Source organism: Lepidochelys kempii, chromosome 7 (assembly GCF_965140285.1).
Source record: "Lepidochelys kempii isolate rLepKem1 chromosome 7, rLepKem1.hap1, whole genome shotgun sequence".
NCBI lineage: Eukaryota > Metazoa > Chordata > Testudines > Cheloniidae > Lepidochelys > Lepidochelys kempii.
Genome location: NC_136386.1, coordinates 97,082,822 through 97,101,490, shown reverse-complemented (window position 1 = coordinate 97,101,490; position 18,669 = coordinate 97,082,822). Strand labels below are relative to the sequence as shown.

At 37.9% G+C, this 18,669-nt stretch overlaps 1 protein-coding gene across 5 annotated transcripts in view; it reads left to right on the top strand.

Moving 5' to 3' along the window:
* Window positions 1–18,669, top strand: part of INPP5A (inositol polyphosphate-5-phosphatase A) — a 429,845-nt gene that overhangs the window by 282,041 nt on the left and 129,135 nt on the right. For all 5 annotated transcript variants that reach the window (XM_073353963.1, XM_078853839.1, XM_073353965.2 and 2 more), the window contains 2 exons: window positions 1,996–2,048; window positions 9,526–9,645. In XM_073353963.1, coding sequence (XP_073210064.1) covers window positions 1,996–2,048; window positions 9,526–9,645 — 173 coding nt within the window. The remainder of the gene's footprint in view (window positions 1–1,995; window positions 2,049–9,525; window positions 9,646–18,669) is intronic.

Sequence of the window (18,669 nt, the reverse complement as noted above, 5' to 3'; positions counted from 1 at the left end):
AGGTGGGTGAGGTAACATTTTTTACTGGACCATCTTCTGTTGATGAGAGAGACAAGCTTTTGAGTTACACAGAGCTCTTCTTCAGGTCTGGGAAAGGTACTCCGAGTTTCACAGCTAAATACAAGATCATATAAATAGTTTAGCATAAGTAGTGAGTATATATTCTATGAGACTATTCAAGGCGAAGTGGCCCATTAACAGCCTTGTAGTCATAGTACAAAAAGGGGAGGTTAGTGGGTTACAGATTTTTGTAATAAGTCATAAATCCAGTGTCTTTATTAAGACTGTGACTTTTAGTTTCTAGCAAAGTTATGAATGTAAGCTCCCAAACTCATCTTTTGAAGGTGTTGTGCAGGTTTCCTTTGAAGATGAAGGCTGATAGGTCAAATACAGAGTGATTGCTTTTTGAAAAGTGTTCACCCACAGGTGATATGGTATTTTTGTCTTCTATCATTTTCCTGTGTGAGCTCATTTGAGAGAGTAGTGATTGTCTGTTTTCACCCACATAGTAGTTATTGGGGCATTTAGTGCACTGGATGAAGTACACCACATTTTGTGATTAGGTAGGTGTAGGACCCATAGATCTTGAAAGGTGTGTAGTGTGTGTGGGTGTTGATCACTTGTAGCAGTGGAGATATATTCGTAGGTTTTGCATCTGTTGTTCTAGCAGGGCCTCGTGCCTTTTTGAGTTGGTAGTTCCTGGTCTGTGGGGAGCTTGCTTCTGATGATGAGCTTGGTGAGGTTGGAGGATCTTTGAAGGCCAGAAGAGGGGGTTCAGGAAAGATTTCTTTCAGGATAGGGTCCCCACTGGTTATGGGTTATAGTTGTTTGATGATACCTTGTATGCGTTCCAGTATGGGGTTGTAGGTGACAGCTAAGAGTATGCAGCCGAAGGGGGTTTTATTTCTGTATTGAAACAGGTTCTCTCAGGGTATTTGGGTGGTTTGGACTTTGTTAGGCACCAGTTTATTAGGGTAGAGTTTCGGGGGTGAGTGAAGAATTTCATCTAGTGTTATGTTCACAGTAAGGAGAAAAGAAAGCACCTTTCAGGGTATATGTCAAAAGTGTATATATTGCCTCATGAGAGGCCAGAAGTGTGATTACTTCAATTCTGAAGGATGCTGTACTATGGTTAATAGTTATTTATTATAAGTAGTTGCAGTCTTTTGCCACAAAATCACAGGCATCATCGTTTAAGTATAACTGGGGCAATGAATAGTCCAGCATCACAGTCACTGTAGCCATATATATATGGGATTCAACATAATGGCTTTGTTAATTTAATTTAATTTTAATTAATTATTTTTTGGGGGGAGGGGTAGAGCAATTTAGGACCACGGCTGAAAGAATTCTTTTGCTATGCCAGCAGTATTATACCTTGGCAGTAGTTTTGTATCTTACAGAGGATATTGCTGTTTTGATAAATGTATTATTACACTCTCATTAAAATTCACTTTAACTTTTACAGAATTTTTAGGTAGGCAGAATCTGCAGAAAAAGTACAGCTTTCTAATATGTCCCATTCATTTAAATTCATTGTAAAACTCCATGATGCATCTTCACAGTTTAGGTAAATTTACAAACAAGTTAAGGCATTTATGCACAATTGATAAGACTTGGTTGTGGGGTTTTTGGTATGTATTCAAAGTAATTTTATTTTTCTTCTGAAAGTACAAATGTAACAATCGTTTCCTTGTTAGTACTCACTTATGTAAAAGTGACTAGGTTTTTTTAAGTAGTTTTTATTTGAAGTTTATAGTTAGACTAATGAAACAAAGAAGTAAGCAGTGCAATTTAAATCCTTATAGTAGAGAATAATATTTTATTTGTATAATTCATAGTGCTCATTACTTAAACATTATATGGCTTGTTCATTTTATGTTCTCAATAAACAGTTTAAAAATATTCTCTTGTAAAGTATATTTAACCTCTTCATACACTCCCATCAATCCTTCATTTAAGCTGACTGATTTAAATTGCTTATTTATTTTTCAGTGTAAATGGTCCAGAAAAGGCTTCATTCGCACAAGATGGTGTATTACTGATTGGTATGTTGCATCCTATTAAGTTATTTATGCTTATTTTTATTTCATATATATTTTCTATGAGAAACTTTATGTATATAACCTAATTTATTTGCTACAAAGAAGAGATGACAGATCATGCTTAGCTTTATTATGTGCAAAATAATTCTCAGTAAATTGTAAATGACAAGTGGTAAAACTCACTTTTATAAATGTGATTTTAATATTTGCATAGTTGCCATTAGACTGATCAAGAAAATTATCTGTGAGGCACAGATATCCAAAAAGCTTTGGAAGTATTTATGAAAAAATATACCACTTTCTATGTACTCGTTCAGCTAGCCATTTAGAGCCCAAGCCAGTGCCCACTTAAGTCCATTGAAAAACTTCCAGTGACTTCACTGGGTGTTGGATCAAGCCCATATACATCAGTTCCTGCTACACATTTGTGCACTGAAACACATCTGCAATGAGCAATTGTTCTTTATTTGCAGAATTTAGGTCTGCCTTGCTATTTTGGGCCCAGATCGCGGCTCATCCTATGCTGGCCAAATATTTAAAAACTCGGAATCATAAATATTCAGTTTGCTATTATTTGTAGGGTTACATTTTTTAGTTATTATATGGTAGATGGGATAGTGCCTCCATAAGAAATCAAAGGGAATTGAGAGGTTTATCCCTCATTGATGTCTCCTGTTTTCAATAAATTATTATTGCTTCACAGGTCTTTATATATAAATATATTCAGTAAAAATGGCGAATATTTAAGATATTTAGCAATCCTTTCTGTTTAAGAATGCTTAGGAAAGTGTGAGTTTGTTGTTGTGTAACCCTGAGATGAATTAGTAACTTATCCTAAAATAATGTTACTTAGAAAATAATGTAAAAAGTTTGTGATACTGACTGTACTTGACTATCAGTTATGTGTATTACATCATGAGATTGCCAAACCTACTTGAGTTGTGTCTGATGATAGGCTTATAAGAGAGAAGGTCATGTGAACTAACATTCACTCTTATGTTAGTTTTGCATTATTTCTTAACTTGTCAATAGTTTTTAAAGCCCAGCATTATTGTGTAGAGTGGCTATTGGCTGAGAATGGGTCACATGTCTCTGTGACCTAAACCAGAGAAACTTCAGCTGATGTTGTGGTACATTTAAGAGGAAAAGCCTCTATATTTGAGACATTTAAGTTTATTTCATATTTATTTATTTTGGGGCATATTTCTTTATTTGTCTTTAAAATTTAAAAGGAGTGTAAGGGACAAAAATTGGGAAGAAAAAAACTGGAAAAATTGGTTAAATTTCACCTTCGTTTATCCAGGAATGAATGGTTGGCTCAGAAAGAGGCAAGCTCTATCTCTCAAGAACACCAAATGTATATTTCTTATTCTTCAAGCTGTTGGTTAACTGCTGCTATGGATATAGCAGATTTATGGGGAAATTATTGTTGTTTCTGATATAATTTTGGGTAATGAGAATAGAAAATCTTGTTCTAAATATCAAAGGCATCCATTAGATTCTAGAAACAAAGCAGAGTAAATAATAATGTATTCTGCCATCAAGAAAGCATGAATATGGTACTCTCAAATAGGTTGAGGCATAGTGGCTGAGTGATTAAGGTACTTGACTACAATCCCTGAGGCTCTGGGTTTGAATTTTGCTCAATCTCACACTGAAAGGCTACCTCTGTTTCACCCAACTGCAAAATGGGTACCTGATCTGCAGAGGTGAGAAGTCAAAGGTATTGGCTAGGGAAACTGATGTGCCTTAAACTGCATCAGCCTGATGAGCCATCTGTGCCTTGAACTTTTTTTTTTAACAACCAAATAATGTCCAACATCATTCCAATATTACATATAAAACTGTTTTCTGAGAAGAAGCTGTACCACCTATTAACTCTGTTTCTAATGGTTATCTGCAATTGACTGTTAGAAGTTTCTTTTTTAGATAGTTTATGTGTTTTTAATTGGTTGCATTAATATTGTTAACTCTTTGGGTGAGGTGGAGAACTGGCGCTCTCTGAGATTCTGTGTTCTCAACACATTTGATCCAGATTTAGGACCCTTTACAGCAATGTATTTATGCATGTACCTAATTTTAAGCATATGAATAGTCTCTTTGAAGTCCAGGTTCATGTGCTTAAAGTTAGATATGTGCTAAAGTTCCTTGCTGAAATACATCCTAAATGAGTAACATTCACAGCAGAGGCATATGCAAGACAAAGGGTTTATGTAGGTGATACAGATTTTGAAGGTGTGTTGGAGTTTTTATAATCACTGAAGCTGTTTATTTTGCTTCTATGCAAATTATATTATTAATAATTACCTATATTGGGATTGGGGTCTGATTGTGTAGGATACTGTACAAACACAGGAGAGTCCCAACCCCAGAAAGCTTAAACATGGTTCCTATCTTATGACAAGAATAAACAGGAAAAATACTTAATATTCACCAAACTGCCTTCACAGATCCTTACTCTTAGAATCATGTGTGCTGCAGTATGGGTCTAGAACTGGAAAAAGCAGTAAGGGTGTAATAGGGTAACATTATGCCACAATATATGCACCATAGCCATATCTATAAGGAAGGCACCTCAGCCCTGTTCCACAAGTTGCAGCTTTTCCATTTGCCATTGAACTTGGAACTGTTGGTGTGTCACCACATTTCCCATGTTCTCTGACTCTTTACTGTAGCTCTTTGTGTGTTGTGTTGTTCAAAGATAGTTATAAAAAACAAAGGTATTTTTCTCTGCTGTGGATATTTAGAATGTGTAGCCATTTCAGATCCTAAAACAAGGAGACTTTGATTTTAAACGGTGTGACAAATGTTCACATACAATATTCATAAGTGATGAATATTGTTCTTGGTTGTTGTATTTAGCATATGCACAGTAATTGGCTGAGCACTTGGTGAGAAACAAGGGAAGGGCTACTTCCTCCTTTGCTAAACTCTGGTTTGGCCCATAAATTAGGCAGGCAACTGTCGGATAACTTTAATGCTTTTTAATCTTCCTGAATCCAGGTGGCACAGCATGTGCCTCCAAGGATGGGATTCTGTGGAGGAATGTATATTTATAGAACACCAATTATTGGTAACTAACCAAGCCTTTTCTTCTTACCTCATGAGGGACCTCAAGGTCTGTGTTGCCTTCTTGGGCTTTCTATTTTGGGGCACGTTGAAGCTGTGTTTAGAGAAAACATTGTTCACAGATGGGTTCAGAGTAAATTTTTACTCCAAGATAGGAAATGAATAATTGCTGGAGGGATTGGGCTGAGTGACTGAATGATCTGATTTAACTTCACATTGTGTATAATTTTCTGCCTGCCCTTTAGAGGGCCACTCCATGATAAAGGATAAAAATGAAGAGGCCCCACAAACCTTTGTGTGATCTGCTTAAGGGATGAGCAGAATTGCAGTTGCTGTGTTCAAAATCGTGTATGACTACTATCAGGATGCTCTGATGGGCAAGCAGGCATCCAAAGGTGATGGAGAAGGGTCAGGCATAGGCAGAGAACATATACATAATGAAATAGGTGTAAGATTATAGTAATCTGTTTAAGCATGCATGTGCCTGTTCACCAAATAATAGATGGTCACATGTGTAAGAAATTCTGATTTGTTTAAACACATTACTTTTCCTAATGATTTATAGAGTTCCTTTTACCCAGAGGTTTTTAAAACCTTTATAGATTGTAAATTTGGGGAAAATTCTAGCTTCTCTCACACAGAAAAAATCCTCTGGGCTAGAGACTGACAATTGGTTAACCACAGCCTCAAAGGCCACAGAAGCAAATGAAACTCTGTATTTTGGTAGCTAAAACTGCTTCCATTATATAAAACCTGGAACTTCATGGCTCCAATTTCTGCTTCTGTGCCACAGCAAATGGTTCCTTCAACACCTTTGCTCTGAGTAGAAAGACTAAGGATATGTCTACCAAAGTTAGAATATTTTCCAGCTCGAGTTGACATATGCATACGCATGCTAGCTCTGATTTAGTTAGTGCACTCAAAATAGAAGTGTAGCTGTAACAGCGTGTGCAGCGGGAAGGGCTAGCCACCCCAAATACGATCCATTTGAGACCCTAGGTGTATACTTGGACCAGAGAATCCCTTGCACTGCTTGCACCACCTTGGCTACACTTCTGTTTTTAGCACACTACCTCGATCAGAGCTAGCACAGTCTCTTCAAGTTGGAAATCACACCTTACACCTGTAGTGCATATATACCCTTAATCTCCCTACTCAAAGCAAAGCTGTTGAAGGAAATGTTTGCTGCAACACAGAAGCAGAGGCTGGAACTGTGAAGTTCTAGGGTTTGTTCAATGGAAGCAGAATGAGATGCTAATGGTATAAGGTATAGGGGCATTATATTCATTAGAATGTTTCTTAAAATTGGAAGTAAAAATAGAGGGTATAGTGCAATTGACATTGCAAAGGACATCATATAGACAGGAATATTGCCAAGATATAATTATTGTTGTTCCTATTACAACACTGTCCAAAATATGCAAGGTACTGTACAGGCATATAGCAAGACACAATCCCTACCCCAAAGACCTTACATTCTTATGGCAGATATGACACAGCTACTGAAAGCTGCGATAATAGGGGGAGGGAAAGGAGGATGGGCAGACAAGGGTTACATAAACAAGATCAATTGCTAAACAGCCAGTGGGGCCACTGGATGATCGAGATGCTAAAGGAGCTCTCAAGGACGATAAAGCCATTGCGGAGAAACTAAATGAATTCTTGGCATCGGTCTTCTTGGCTGAGGATGTGAGGGAGTGTCCCAAACCTGAGCCATTCTTTTTAGGTAACAAATCTGAGGAGCTCTCCCAGATTGAGGTGTCATTAGAGGAGGTTTTGGAACAAATTGATAAACTAAACAGTAATAAGTCACCAGGACCAGATGGTATTCACCTAAGAGATCTGAAGGAATTCAAATGTGAAATTGCAGAACTACTAAATGTAATCTGTAACCTATCATTTAAATCAGCTTCTGTACCAAATGACTGGAGGATAGCTAATGTGACGCCAATTTTTTAAAAGGGCTTCAGAGGTGATCCCGGCAATTACAAGCCTGACTTTAGTACTGGGCAAACTGGTTGAAACGATAGTAAAGAACAAAATTGTCAGACACATAGATTAACATAATTTATTGGGGAAGAGTCAACATGGTTTTTGTAAAGGGAAATCATGCCTCACCAATCTACTAAAATTCATTAAGGGGGTCAACAAGCATGTGGACAAGGGGGTCCAGTGGATATAGCGAACTTAGATTTTCAGAAAGCCTTTGACAAGGTCCCTCACCAAAGGCTCTTAAGCAAAGTAAACTGTCATAGGGTAAGAGGGAAGGTCCTCTCATGGATTGGTAACTGGTTAAAAGATGGGAAACAAAGGGTAGGAATAAATGGCCAGTTTTCAGAATGGAGAGGGGAAAACAGTGGTGTCCCTGTACTGGGCCCAGTCCTTTTCAATATACACTGGACCCTCGCTAGAACGCGCGTCAATATAGCGCAAATTCTCATATAAAGCGGTTGCGACCATGAATCCCAAATTTAAATACTTTAATTGCAATTCATTTTAATGTGGTCCCCGCTATAACACGGTCCCCACGTTAACGCGGTACCACACATGGATCCCAAATCCTGCATTCTAGTGAGGGTCTGGTGTATTCATAAATGATCTGGAAAAGGGGGTAAACAGTGAGGTGGCAAAATTTGCAGATGAAACAAAATTGCTCAAGATAGTTAAGTCCCAGGCAGACTGCGAAGAGTTACAAAAGGATCTCTCAAAACTGGGTGACGGGAACAAAATGGCAGATGAAATTCAGTGTTGATAAATGCAAAGTAATGCACATTGGAAAGCATATTTCCAACTATACATATAAAATGATGGGGTCTAAATTGGCTGTTACCACTCAAGAAAGAGATCTTGGAGTCATTGTGGATAGTTCTCTGAAAACATCAACTCAGTGTGCAGCTGCAGTCAAAAAGCAAACAGAATGTTGGGAATCATTAAGAAAGGGATAGATAATAAGAAATTATTATTATAAAGAAATTTATACAGATATTGCCTCTGTATAAATCTATGGTATGTCCACATCTTGAATACTGTGTGCAGATGTGGTCGCCTCATCTCAAAAAATATATATTGGAATTGGAAAAGGTTCAGAAAAGGGCAACAAAAATTATTATGGGTATAGAACGGCTGCCATATGAGGAGAGATTAATAAAATTGGGACTTTTCAGCTTGGAAAAAGGACGACTAAGGGTGAATATGATGAAGGTCTATAAAATCATGACCAGTGTGGAAAAAGTAAGGAAGGAAGTGTTATTTACTTCTTCTCAGAACACAAAAACTAGGGGTCACCAAATGAAATTAATAGGCAGCAGGTTTAAAACAAACAAAAGGAAGTATTTCTTCACGCAACGCACAGTCAGTCTGTGGAACTCTTTGCCAGAGGATATTGTGAAGACCAGGACTATAACAGAGTTCAAAAAAGACCTAGATAAATTCATGGAGGATAGGTCCATCAATGGCTATTAGCAAGTATGTGCAGGGATGGTGTCCCTAGCCTCTGTTTGCCAGAAGCTGGGAATGGGCGACAGGGGATGTATCACTTGATGTATCACTATTGATGTATCACTATTTGCAATGTCAATTGCACTATACCCTCTATTTTGATGTATCACTATTCTTTTCATTCCCTCTGGGGCACCTGGCATTGGCCACTGTCGGAAAACAGGATACTGGGCTAGATGGACCTTTGGTCTGACCAAGTATGGCCATTCTTATGTTCTTATTTAGTTGGTATGCATAGAGCTGGTAAGAGAAAGGTAATTCCATTTTGCAGAGTATTTTAATATTTCAAGATTTGGTTTCATTCCAATGAGGACCAAAACCAAAAATGTAAAAATTCTCAGTGAAAGGGAATGGAACACCAGCTCTGGGGCTGTCTGCCTGGAAGGCTGCCCTGGAGCCACAGACCCTGGAAGTCCTGGGGTTCCTGGTAGCCCACTGGGTGGGCAGGCAGGTGAGCTGGCAGGAAGTCAGGTGGGTTCCTTCGGATCTTCAGTGAAATCAAACCATTTCCACAAAATGTTTCAATTTAGCTGAATCTCCAAAACACTGTTTCATCTGCAATTTTCCAGCCAGCTCAAGTTATGCGTATGTCATGTTACAGTTTGCCCAGTTTGCACAAAAATTCCCACCCCTCTTTCTGAGCTGTAATTGATCTCAATCTTTCTATTTTTGCATAATACATAAACCATAAACAGAAGCCTAGCTGAAACCTTAACCATGGATCAGATTGGTGCTACTCTCCATGGCAATTTCTAGTACGATAGCATAACTTTGCACTGTCTGGATGAGTAAATGTAAGTTGCCGTAGCAGTGAATATACAATGTTGTGCTATGATGTTGAATGCTCCACTGCTTGCTACTAATGTTTTTTCTTTTATCCTGAGTCATTTTATTTGTTTTTCCTTTGTCATAGTGCCTTTGACTTGGTAAACATTCATCTTTTCCATGATGCTTCCAATTTAATTGCTTGGGAAACAAGCCCATCGGTTTACTCAGGAATACGACATAAAGCTCTTGGTTATGTACTTGATAGGTATGTATTAGACTCTGTTAGTCTCTCTCATCCTCCTCTTCCCCTCAGTCATTTATAAAAGCTATGATAAAAAATACTTTCTAGTCATACCAAGATTTTTATTCCACTGTCGAAAAACAGTTACACACAGTATACTGTTGATAGCATTTTCCTCCACTTGCAAGACTGCACGAATACAGATTAAAACAGTACACTTTTTATAAGAGTTAAGAATGTTTTCACATGGATCTGATTAGAGGTCAGTTTGTAATGCTGATTATTTTAAAAGAAATTGAAAAGACTGGGGAATTTCTATGGATTTTCTATAGCCTTTTGTAGCCTAGGGGGGAAAAAGTATATTTTTAAATGGTGTTAGCACATCTTAAAAGTACACCTTTTCCCCCCAGTCTACACAGGCGCTAAGTGCAAACAAAAAGTGTTGTTGTTCAAATGTGTTTTCAATGCAAGGTATGTTAATCTCAACAGAAGCAGTGTACGCTAAACATCTAATCTGTTTGTAAAAGAGAATGTATTATTTGTACACAGCTGCCATAGCTATTGATAGCACCATGGTCTATAACAGTGTTAACAAGGTAAACTCAGTCCAGTGGGCAGTGCACTGTCAGAATATGCTAAAGAAACTTTTGATAATCCTCTTTAGCAGTTATGGATCCATAATAAAGGCAGCCATCAAGAAAAGATGATTTATGTATGGGCATACATGTATTGGCAATGTATAGGCAGAAAGGAAGTATATTTATACAGCAGTAGCCTGAACTGTCACATCTAATGATTCTCTGGAAGATTTGAATGCTTCTTTTATGAAGTATTGATTGAATTCATGTTTCCCAGAGAAATAGAGCCTAAAAGTTTATCTTTAAAGACGTTTTCATATGCAATGTTGTCTATAACGTAATGGTGATACTGTAAATGTAACTTAACTTTTTAGGAATCTCTCTAAGCAATTACAGATAAGTTAGGAATAATTTGATATCAGGAGCGAATAGGTTCATTCATAACATGGTTCTTTTCATGCAGTTCTTTCTCTTTTCCTTTCTTATCTAAACATTGAAATTTTCTCCTCTTCAAACACACATGCATGCTTTCTGTGACGTTGCTAGTAGTTACATCTCCCTGCTTCTTAACAGATTCCCATCACCCTTCAGCCAACCTTCCCTCCCTTGTTCCTTGCAAGACACGTCCCTTCCACCTTCTTACATACACTCTCCCCAGACTTTGCCCCCCTCACCCTCACACGTGAAGTCATCTGGCATCAGTGTGGCCTTCTTTCTAATATATATTAATTAACATGTTTAAAATCCTAATGCAGACAAGGCAAGTTGTAGCTGTAACGCGCATAAGTTAGCTGGTTGAGGCAAACCATAGGGTCCTCGACCAGCTAACACACATTAAAACTACAATTTTCCTTGACTCAGTAGGATGTGAACATGTTAGCTAATGTGCTAAAAACTGACCTTTTCTCCTAGTGAAGACTAGACCTCTCTGGATACCATGATATGCTGCTTTCTCTACTCCTCCTTTTAAGCCCCCATATTTCCCAAGTTCCCTCCCTACAAATCCTACTGTAACCCACACACCTTCTGGGTGTGGTGTTCTGTCCCATCTAGTGGCACCAAGACCACTTAGAGAGAAAAGGAGTACTTGTGGCACCTTAGAGACTAACCAATTTATTTGAGCATAAGCTTTCGTGAGCTACATCCGATGAAGTGAGCTGTAGCTCACGAAAGCTTATGCTCAAATAAATTGGTTAGTCTCTAAGATGCCACAAGTACTCCTTTTCTTTTTGCGAATACAGACTAACACAGCTGCTACTCTGACACTTAGAGAGAGAGAGAGAGAGAGTTAAATGAGTCTGCTCTACAGCCTTAGTTTAGAGGCAGTTGGCTTTTAGCTCATATGGTAGAGGCTCATGCACTAAGCTTCAGAAGTCCCTGGTCCAATCCTGCCCATGGTGTTACATTAGCACCTCACATCACTCCTCCATAAAAGGCTTCTATCAATCTCCCACTTCCCTATAGCCTCCAGATGATTCCTCTCCTGGAAGCCTGTGCCTTGGTTAATATTACTGCAGAGCTATGACTAAGGTCCTACCAAATTCACAGCCAGGAAAAACATGTCAGAGGTCATGAAATCTGGTCTTTTGTGTAATTTTACGCTATACAATACAGATGTCACTGGGAAGACCAAAGTTTATCAAACTGGGGATCCCGACCCAAAACAGAGCTGCAGGGGGGGTTGCAAGGTTATTGTCGGAGGGCTGGAGTATTGCCACCCTTACTTCTGTGCTGCCTTCAGAGCTGGGTGGCCAGAGAGCGGCAGCTGCTGGCCAGGCGCCCAGCTCTGAGGGCAGCACCCTGCCAGCAGCAATGCAGAAGTAAGCGTGGCAATACCATACTATGCCACCTTTACATCTGCACTGCTGCTGATGGTGGCGCTGCCTTCAGAACTTGACTCCCAGCCAGCAGCCGCTGCTCTACAGCCGCCCAGCTCTGAAGGCAGCGCAGCTGCTAGCAGCAGTACAGAAGTAAAGGTGGCAATACCCCAACCCCCCTTCAATAACTTTGCGACCCCCGCCACATCCCCCTTTTGGGTCAGGACCTCTACAGTTACAACACTGTGAAATTTCAGATTTAAACATCTGAACTCATGAAATTTACGATTTTTAAAATCCTATGACCATGAAATTGACCAAAATGGACTGTGAATTTGGTAGGGCCCTAGCTAAGATAGCCTCTCTGTATTTACGTATAGTGTGGTCTGGGACTCCTCCTGTCAGGGGTGCCAAGGTGCAACATATGCCACTGAGAATGAGCTTTTCAGTAAAAGATATCCAAGACCAGTGAAGAAACTGTCATAGCCACATCTTTTCAGAAAAGGTTGAGCCATAACATACTGGAGATCAGCCTAAGAGTGTCGCTATATGGGGAATCCAAATTCAGACCGGCAGGTACTGAGAGTGGCTTGTGAATCCCTCCCGCAAGCCATTGATTTGAGCAGCACTGGATGGGTAGCCTTATAAGGAGCACTAGATGGGGGCGGGGGGGGTCAGATGAGCAAGGGAGAAGGGGTAAATAGGTACAAATATGGGAGGATCTTTAAAAATCCCCATTCCTCCCCCCAGCAAAGGTTAGGCTGTGCTCAAAGGTTGAGCTGAGATTAAGGATGACTCATGGTCAATGAACCAGCTCTTCTCTCCATCATTTACACACAATGTTCCCCTTTGCATTGAGATGTTGCATACAATAACCTCCTCTGTAAGGAATTCTCTACAAAAGAATAATAGTTTATTTTAGTGATTGTTTCCTATAGAAAATGAAGAGGAAATAGACCCAAATTTAGATATGCAGCATAAAATATCTTGTTTGTATGTAGACAGTATTGTGCTTTTTCGTATTTTTAGATTTCCATTGAAAGACTTTTAAAGTATAGAATTGGGTATAGATATTTTCTTATTTAGAAAATATAATAGCCAAAGCCTTACCTCTCTGCTTATGTCTCCAGGATAATTTTCATTTAGCTAAAAACTGGCCCATCTATTTAATGAAAGATTTAGCTTTTTTCCACCGCGTGCATACTCTACTTTTCCACTATATACCAGTAGGGGATAGGTAGGAAAAGCTTTAACATTTAGTGTGTCGTTCTCACTTTTGGGAGGGCTGGAGAAGAGAAATCACCTGATGCCATTTCTATCAAAGTAAAGCAGTTAAAACATTTTTTAAAAATCATAAACCTTATTGATGTAACGTAAATAGGTTGGCTGTGTAAGTTTTTAAGATATACTTTGAATTAATGAACTGAGCTTCAGTGAGTTCTAGATCTGCTTGATTGGGAGTGCTTTTAGCCAAAAAAAATTGATATATATTGTTACAGTACCCCAACAGATAAGATAATTTTTCCTTTCCTTTCCTTTGCTTTGTTGTTTTTTTGTTGTTGTTGTTTTTATTTGATTTTCTGTCCCTCTTCTCTTTTGTTCTGCATTAAGGAACCTAAACAGATCGATCTGTATTATTTATTGCTTGCTTGCCACAGCATGCTATGTGCTTCATTTAGCTAATTTTGGCTTTGGACCTCCCACGATGCCCTGGCAAGGGTAAGGAAATCAGACTGTAGTATTAGTGTTAACTGTGGGTCAAAGATGTCATGATGGTATATCATTAAAATGTGACATTGCCAAAAACTGCCCTAACTCCCCTGTCTTTAGAAAAGAAAACCTTCAATTTTAGGTTGCACTACTAGTGTGGGTTTGCATTCACATGAATTGCTCATTTTCAGAGAGCAGCCAGCCGCAGATCCGGACCTCCATAGTGAAATGATGGGCTGACTAGCACAAAAGAGGAGTTCTGTAAGAGCAGTGAATAATGGGAAACCCCTTTCATGGGCACTGCTAACCTTTTGGCAGCCACCAGCAAACTCTATTCTGATCTGCTGATTGGGGAGGACAATACACTGAAGCTCACTTTGAATGAATGCTACCACCAACAGTGTCCCCATTCAGAAGGTTTTGGGAACCATCTTTGACCATTGTCTGCCATCACTCCTTCAGACAGTAGGAAAAGGAAAAGTGAGAACATCTATAGGGGGAAAAGTACTTCTTTTCTTGGCTTTAATCTCTCTTTAAAGCTTCATAGATCTACATTTCCAGCTGAGCTACTGGAGCTATGCAGTGTCAGATAAACATAGAACAGAGAGTTTTCAAGCCAGGCCTTTAAATCCCCTTATCTGCATGAACTAATAATGCAGATTTAGTGCTGTTAAAAACAGAGGCTGATAAGTCTTTTCCTCTAAAGCCTTTAAACTGCTAAAGAGCATTTAACTGCAATGCAGTTCAGACTCAGTGAACAATACTGAGAAGGAAAACAGTTTAATGAGCTAAACCTTCAGTGAATGAAACAGAAACACCTTCTCACAGTTGATGTAAGTCACGGTGGGAGTAAGTGAACCACAGTTCTGTCCTCTGTGTGCATCAGCAGTTCTGTGAATATCTTCATAAACATTAACTAACTACAACCTCGTTAATGTGGAGTTCAAATGACCACAAGATTCTCTTATGCAAGAATTAAAAGCAATAGGTACAAGTAAAACTTAAGTAAATTATTTTAACGTTACAAAAGTCTTGTTAACCACATATATTATTTTATGCCAAAGCTTTAGTACATAGGCATGAAGCTTCTAAAATATCTTTAAATTGTAAACTTTTTAAAAATGAAAGTTGATGTTAGAGGTATCTAGAAATGTTTGCATGATTATGAAGTAATTCTGAATAAGATTTTTTGAATGCAAATATTTAATCTAATAATATTAGAATAGTAAACAGTTTGTTTTGGTTTTAAAAAACAAAAAGAGGAGGCATACGAATAATGTGGTGAGGAGAATATGCAAAGGGCAACTGGAGTATGTGTGTAATGTGTCATGTTATTTTTTACCTTTATAATTCAGTGACGGTGAGGAAGGCAGAATTACCATGGACTTTTTGTTGTAGACTATATAGACAAATCCTTTTCTCAGCATTTGCATGAATCCAGTCTAACTTCTTGGAGGTCAATGGTGTTACTCTGGATTTACACTGATATAACAGAGACTGAATTTGAACATCTGAAAGCTGCTTCCCTTCCCATAACGTACTTGCCTAATCCTGCCCCTATCTTCACCGCAATTGCGTCTTCATAACTTCTAAAGGTTGGGAATTACGTTCATGTGTGAAATAGGGAGAGGAACATGTGGTTAACAGTGTAGATCACAGACTTCATTCACATGCTTCACTTCACACCTACATAAATATTTTATTTACGAATTAGTCTTTTTGTCTGCATGAAATTAGACTACTTTTGAGCCAAATCCTACAGCCCTGACTCAGGCAAAATTTTTGTCAACTTCAATAGGATTGTTGCCTGACTAAGGACTACAAGAGGGTGTTCTTTATGAGTATTATATGAGAGTTAAATAAGAATCAGGATGTGAGATAGTAGCTTGATGCTGGCGTTCTTGATGTGCCAACCTTTGAAACTTCCTGAAATTATCCAGACCATTCAGATCCATGAAATGAGCTTTTTTTTTTTTTTGAAAGTGACAGTGCTCTTCTGTTTTCCTTTTGAAATGTTGCCTGGCCTAGTTCAACAGAAACATTTTTACATTACAACTGTGAAATCTTGGCATAAAGCACCCCTTTGTGTCCTTCATTATTTTCTCACAAATATAGTCCATTGTCACATAGCTGAAGTTAATTTGATCAACATTGGGACATTTAACTTTTATGTCCGGTCAAAGGAGCTGTTTCATGCTCATTTTGGGTATTCAAAAGAAATGATTGCCAGAAAAATAATGTTACTATTAACAATTCAGAGCAATTAGTTTCCCAGGGAGAGGCAATGTGATGCACAGGCTTCACACAACTATTCTTTGTCATTTTATGGATGCTCATCAGTCAACTGTCACATCTTCTCAAAGACCCCTCCAATCTAAATGTTTCTCTTTGGGCTTTTCCCAGAACTAGCAGCTGAATGAGGAAAAGAAAAGCCACCTCGTTTCTAGGCAAAAGAAAACTTCATTCTAAAGATCTGGGTCATTTGAGAAAATTCTAGGAGTAGCCCACATCATTTTCCCCCGGTTTTATTCCATCCATCTCGTTTTTACAATACTTATTTTAACAAGTGAATATTCCAACTGCAACCATGGCATTTTCAAGTTTATAATGAAATTTGTGATGTGCCCAAATAGAATGTAGTCCCAAGGCAAATAAGCCTTCCGTTCAAATATCTTCTAACCAGGGTTAACATCCAATGTCACATTCAGAAAAGGCAACTTTTCATTAAACACATTGGGTCCATCTCATTAATATTCAGTCTCTTCTCCCTCCCGCTCTTTAAACTAGGGTTAAGTGCTCTCAAAATTAGTGTGTTTGTATAATATGTTCCACAAAGAATAAATCCAGCAAAATTATCTTGTTACTTTCAACCTGTCAGATAAAGTCAAAGGCTTTCCTCCTGTTTTCCCACTGGCTCAGCCTTTTACATGTCTGACACCATCGGGCAGAAAATTAACTAATGAGTATTGCTTACATAACATGTACACATAGTTTTTAAATTTAAATTGGGTAGTATTTTTAGGGGGTTTTTGCATATTTATTACATAATTTTACAAAGTTAATTTTTCAAATGGGAAACATACCTTTATATTTTTAAGGATATATTCAGACCAATGGCATGTGTTTGTATAGTAGATGAAGCAAGAGATTTTAAAATTTAGGGAGACATTCTTTGACTCTCCCAGATTATACAGATTTGTTTTCACCACTGAGTCATTTTATTTATGTATTATCGGTGTTTTCTGCATATATGGTGGAGGACTGACTTAGTGGCTCCTTTTCTCCCACAGCCACTGAGCAATGCTTCCAGGCTGAGGTCATTGGAAGGGTAACGGTGGCAAGTTTCTGCCACATCTTGTACCCACCCTGTGAATAAAAAGAAAACTTCAGTGTGTCTATTTGGAGAGACAGTGGCCATGGTAGTGTTATTTAATCTTCTCCTTGTAATGTTGGTTACCTAACTAGGACACGCAATGTCTATCCTCTGATCACTTCTAACTATATCACAAAAGGCAAAGGTATGTTTTGCATTTCTAACTTTTGTGAGGTAGTAGAACAAAATCCCATGCTGGAATATTCTGCAGGTCATTTTATGGCCCAGTTTCCAGGTACGTTTTTTATTAAATGGTCACAGTGTTTTTTTGTTTTACCCAATCCTTTAATATATCCTAGGGTAGCTATACTTACTATGTGTATTAAGACATACAATTCTAGGAGTCTATTTTCTATCAATGAGTAAATATAAAGATTATTAACACTGTGAGTTTCACAAATTATTTGGAAGAGTTTTAATCTCCTATGACATAACAGGGAACTATTAAAAAAAACAAAACAGTTTCTAGAATTTCTTGATCCATATGTGTTATTTTACATCTGATGAAGAGCAAGAGAATTTCCTTATAACTTAACCTCAGTGTAATAGAATTGTGTTCTACTGTAGTAAAATTGACAAGTACTTACATCATTATACATGGCTGCTATTACATTAGGTGAATGTCAGTGTCAGGTAAGATCATGGTTTTGTCAATATAATGAAAATACCAGTCAAACTAGAAAAAGTCACAATTTTCCAGCTCTAAAAATTGATTTTTATTGCTCTTCTTGTAACCCTTTCTTTGGATTAAATATTTATTATAGATGTGGTCTTTGTTTTAATCTTAATAGCTATTGACATGGTAATTAATTAAAAAATAGAACATTTTTGCCCAAATGGCACTATATTGAAATTAAAAGTGAACATCACATATTAGTTAAACAGCCCTGGCAAATGCCTTGAGTATTAAGATGATTGCCTTAGCTTCTTGACAACTCCTTTCATCTTGTTGTTTTCTGCTTGACCTTTTGAGATGTTTTGATATTATTAATAGGTTTTAGCTATTATATCAAAATGAGTAGGGCACAGAGATGTGATAAAGTTCAGCTTTTTAATGACAATATTACAACATTTTGGACATGCCATTGAAAGCACTTACATTAGGTCTGTTTAGCTACACTTAGACTGTCACCTGTTAACTTTTCTTAAAAATTAATGATTACTTCTTGAATCTAGAAATCTAGCAGTCCTTTTTTGTGGATTCCTACAGAAAAATATTTAAGGAAGAGGTGGCCAATGTAAGTTCTAGGCTGAAATTTTTTTTAAAAAAAAAAAGTGAAAGTGGGATTGATGGGAATAGGAGCCTAAAGGCCACGTGTCTGGTGCTGTGTTAGTCAAACCTTAATTGTCTCTGGTGGCTCAACCTTCAGTGTCCTGGCCAGGCTGTGATAATGTAACAGAGATTTCACTGTCGTTGTTCCTTTGCTTTCCACCAGAAGTCACTGTAGGAGTTGTTAAAAGGAGTCATTGGAATTTAAATATAAATAGAAGTGAAAAGTATATAATTTAATGCTCCATTACTGTTTTCTCTTTAATCTGATTGGGAACCTGATTCTGTTTGTTAAATACT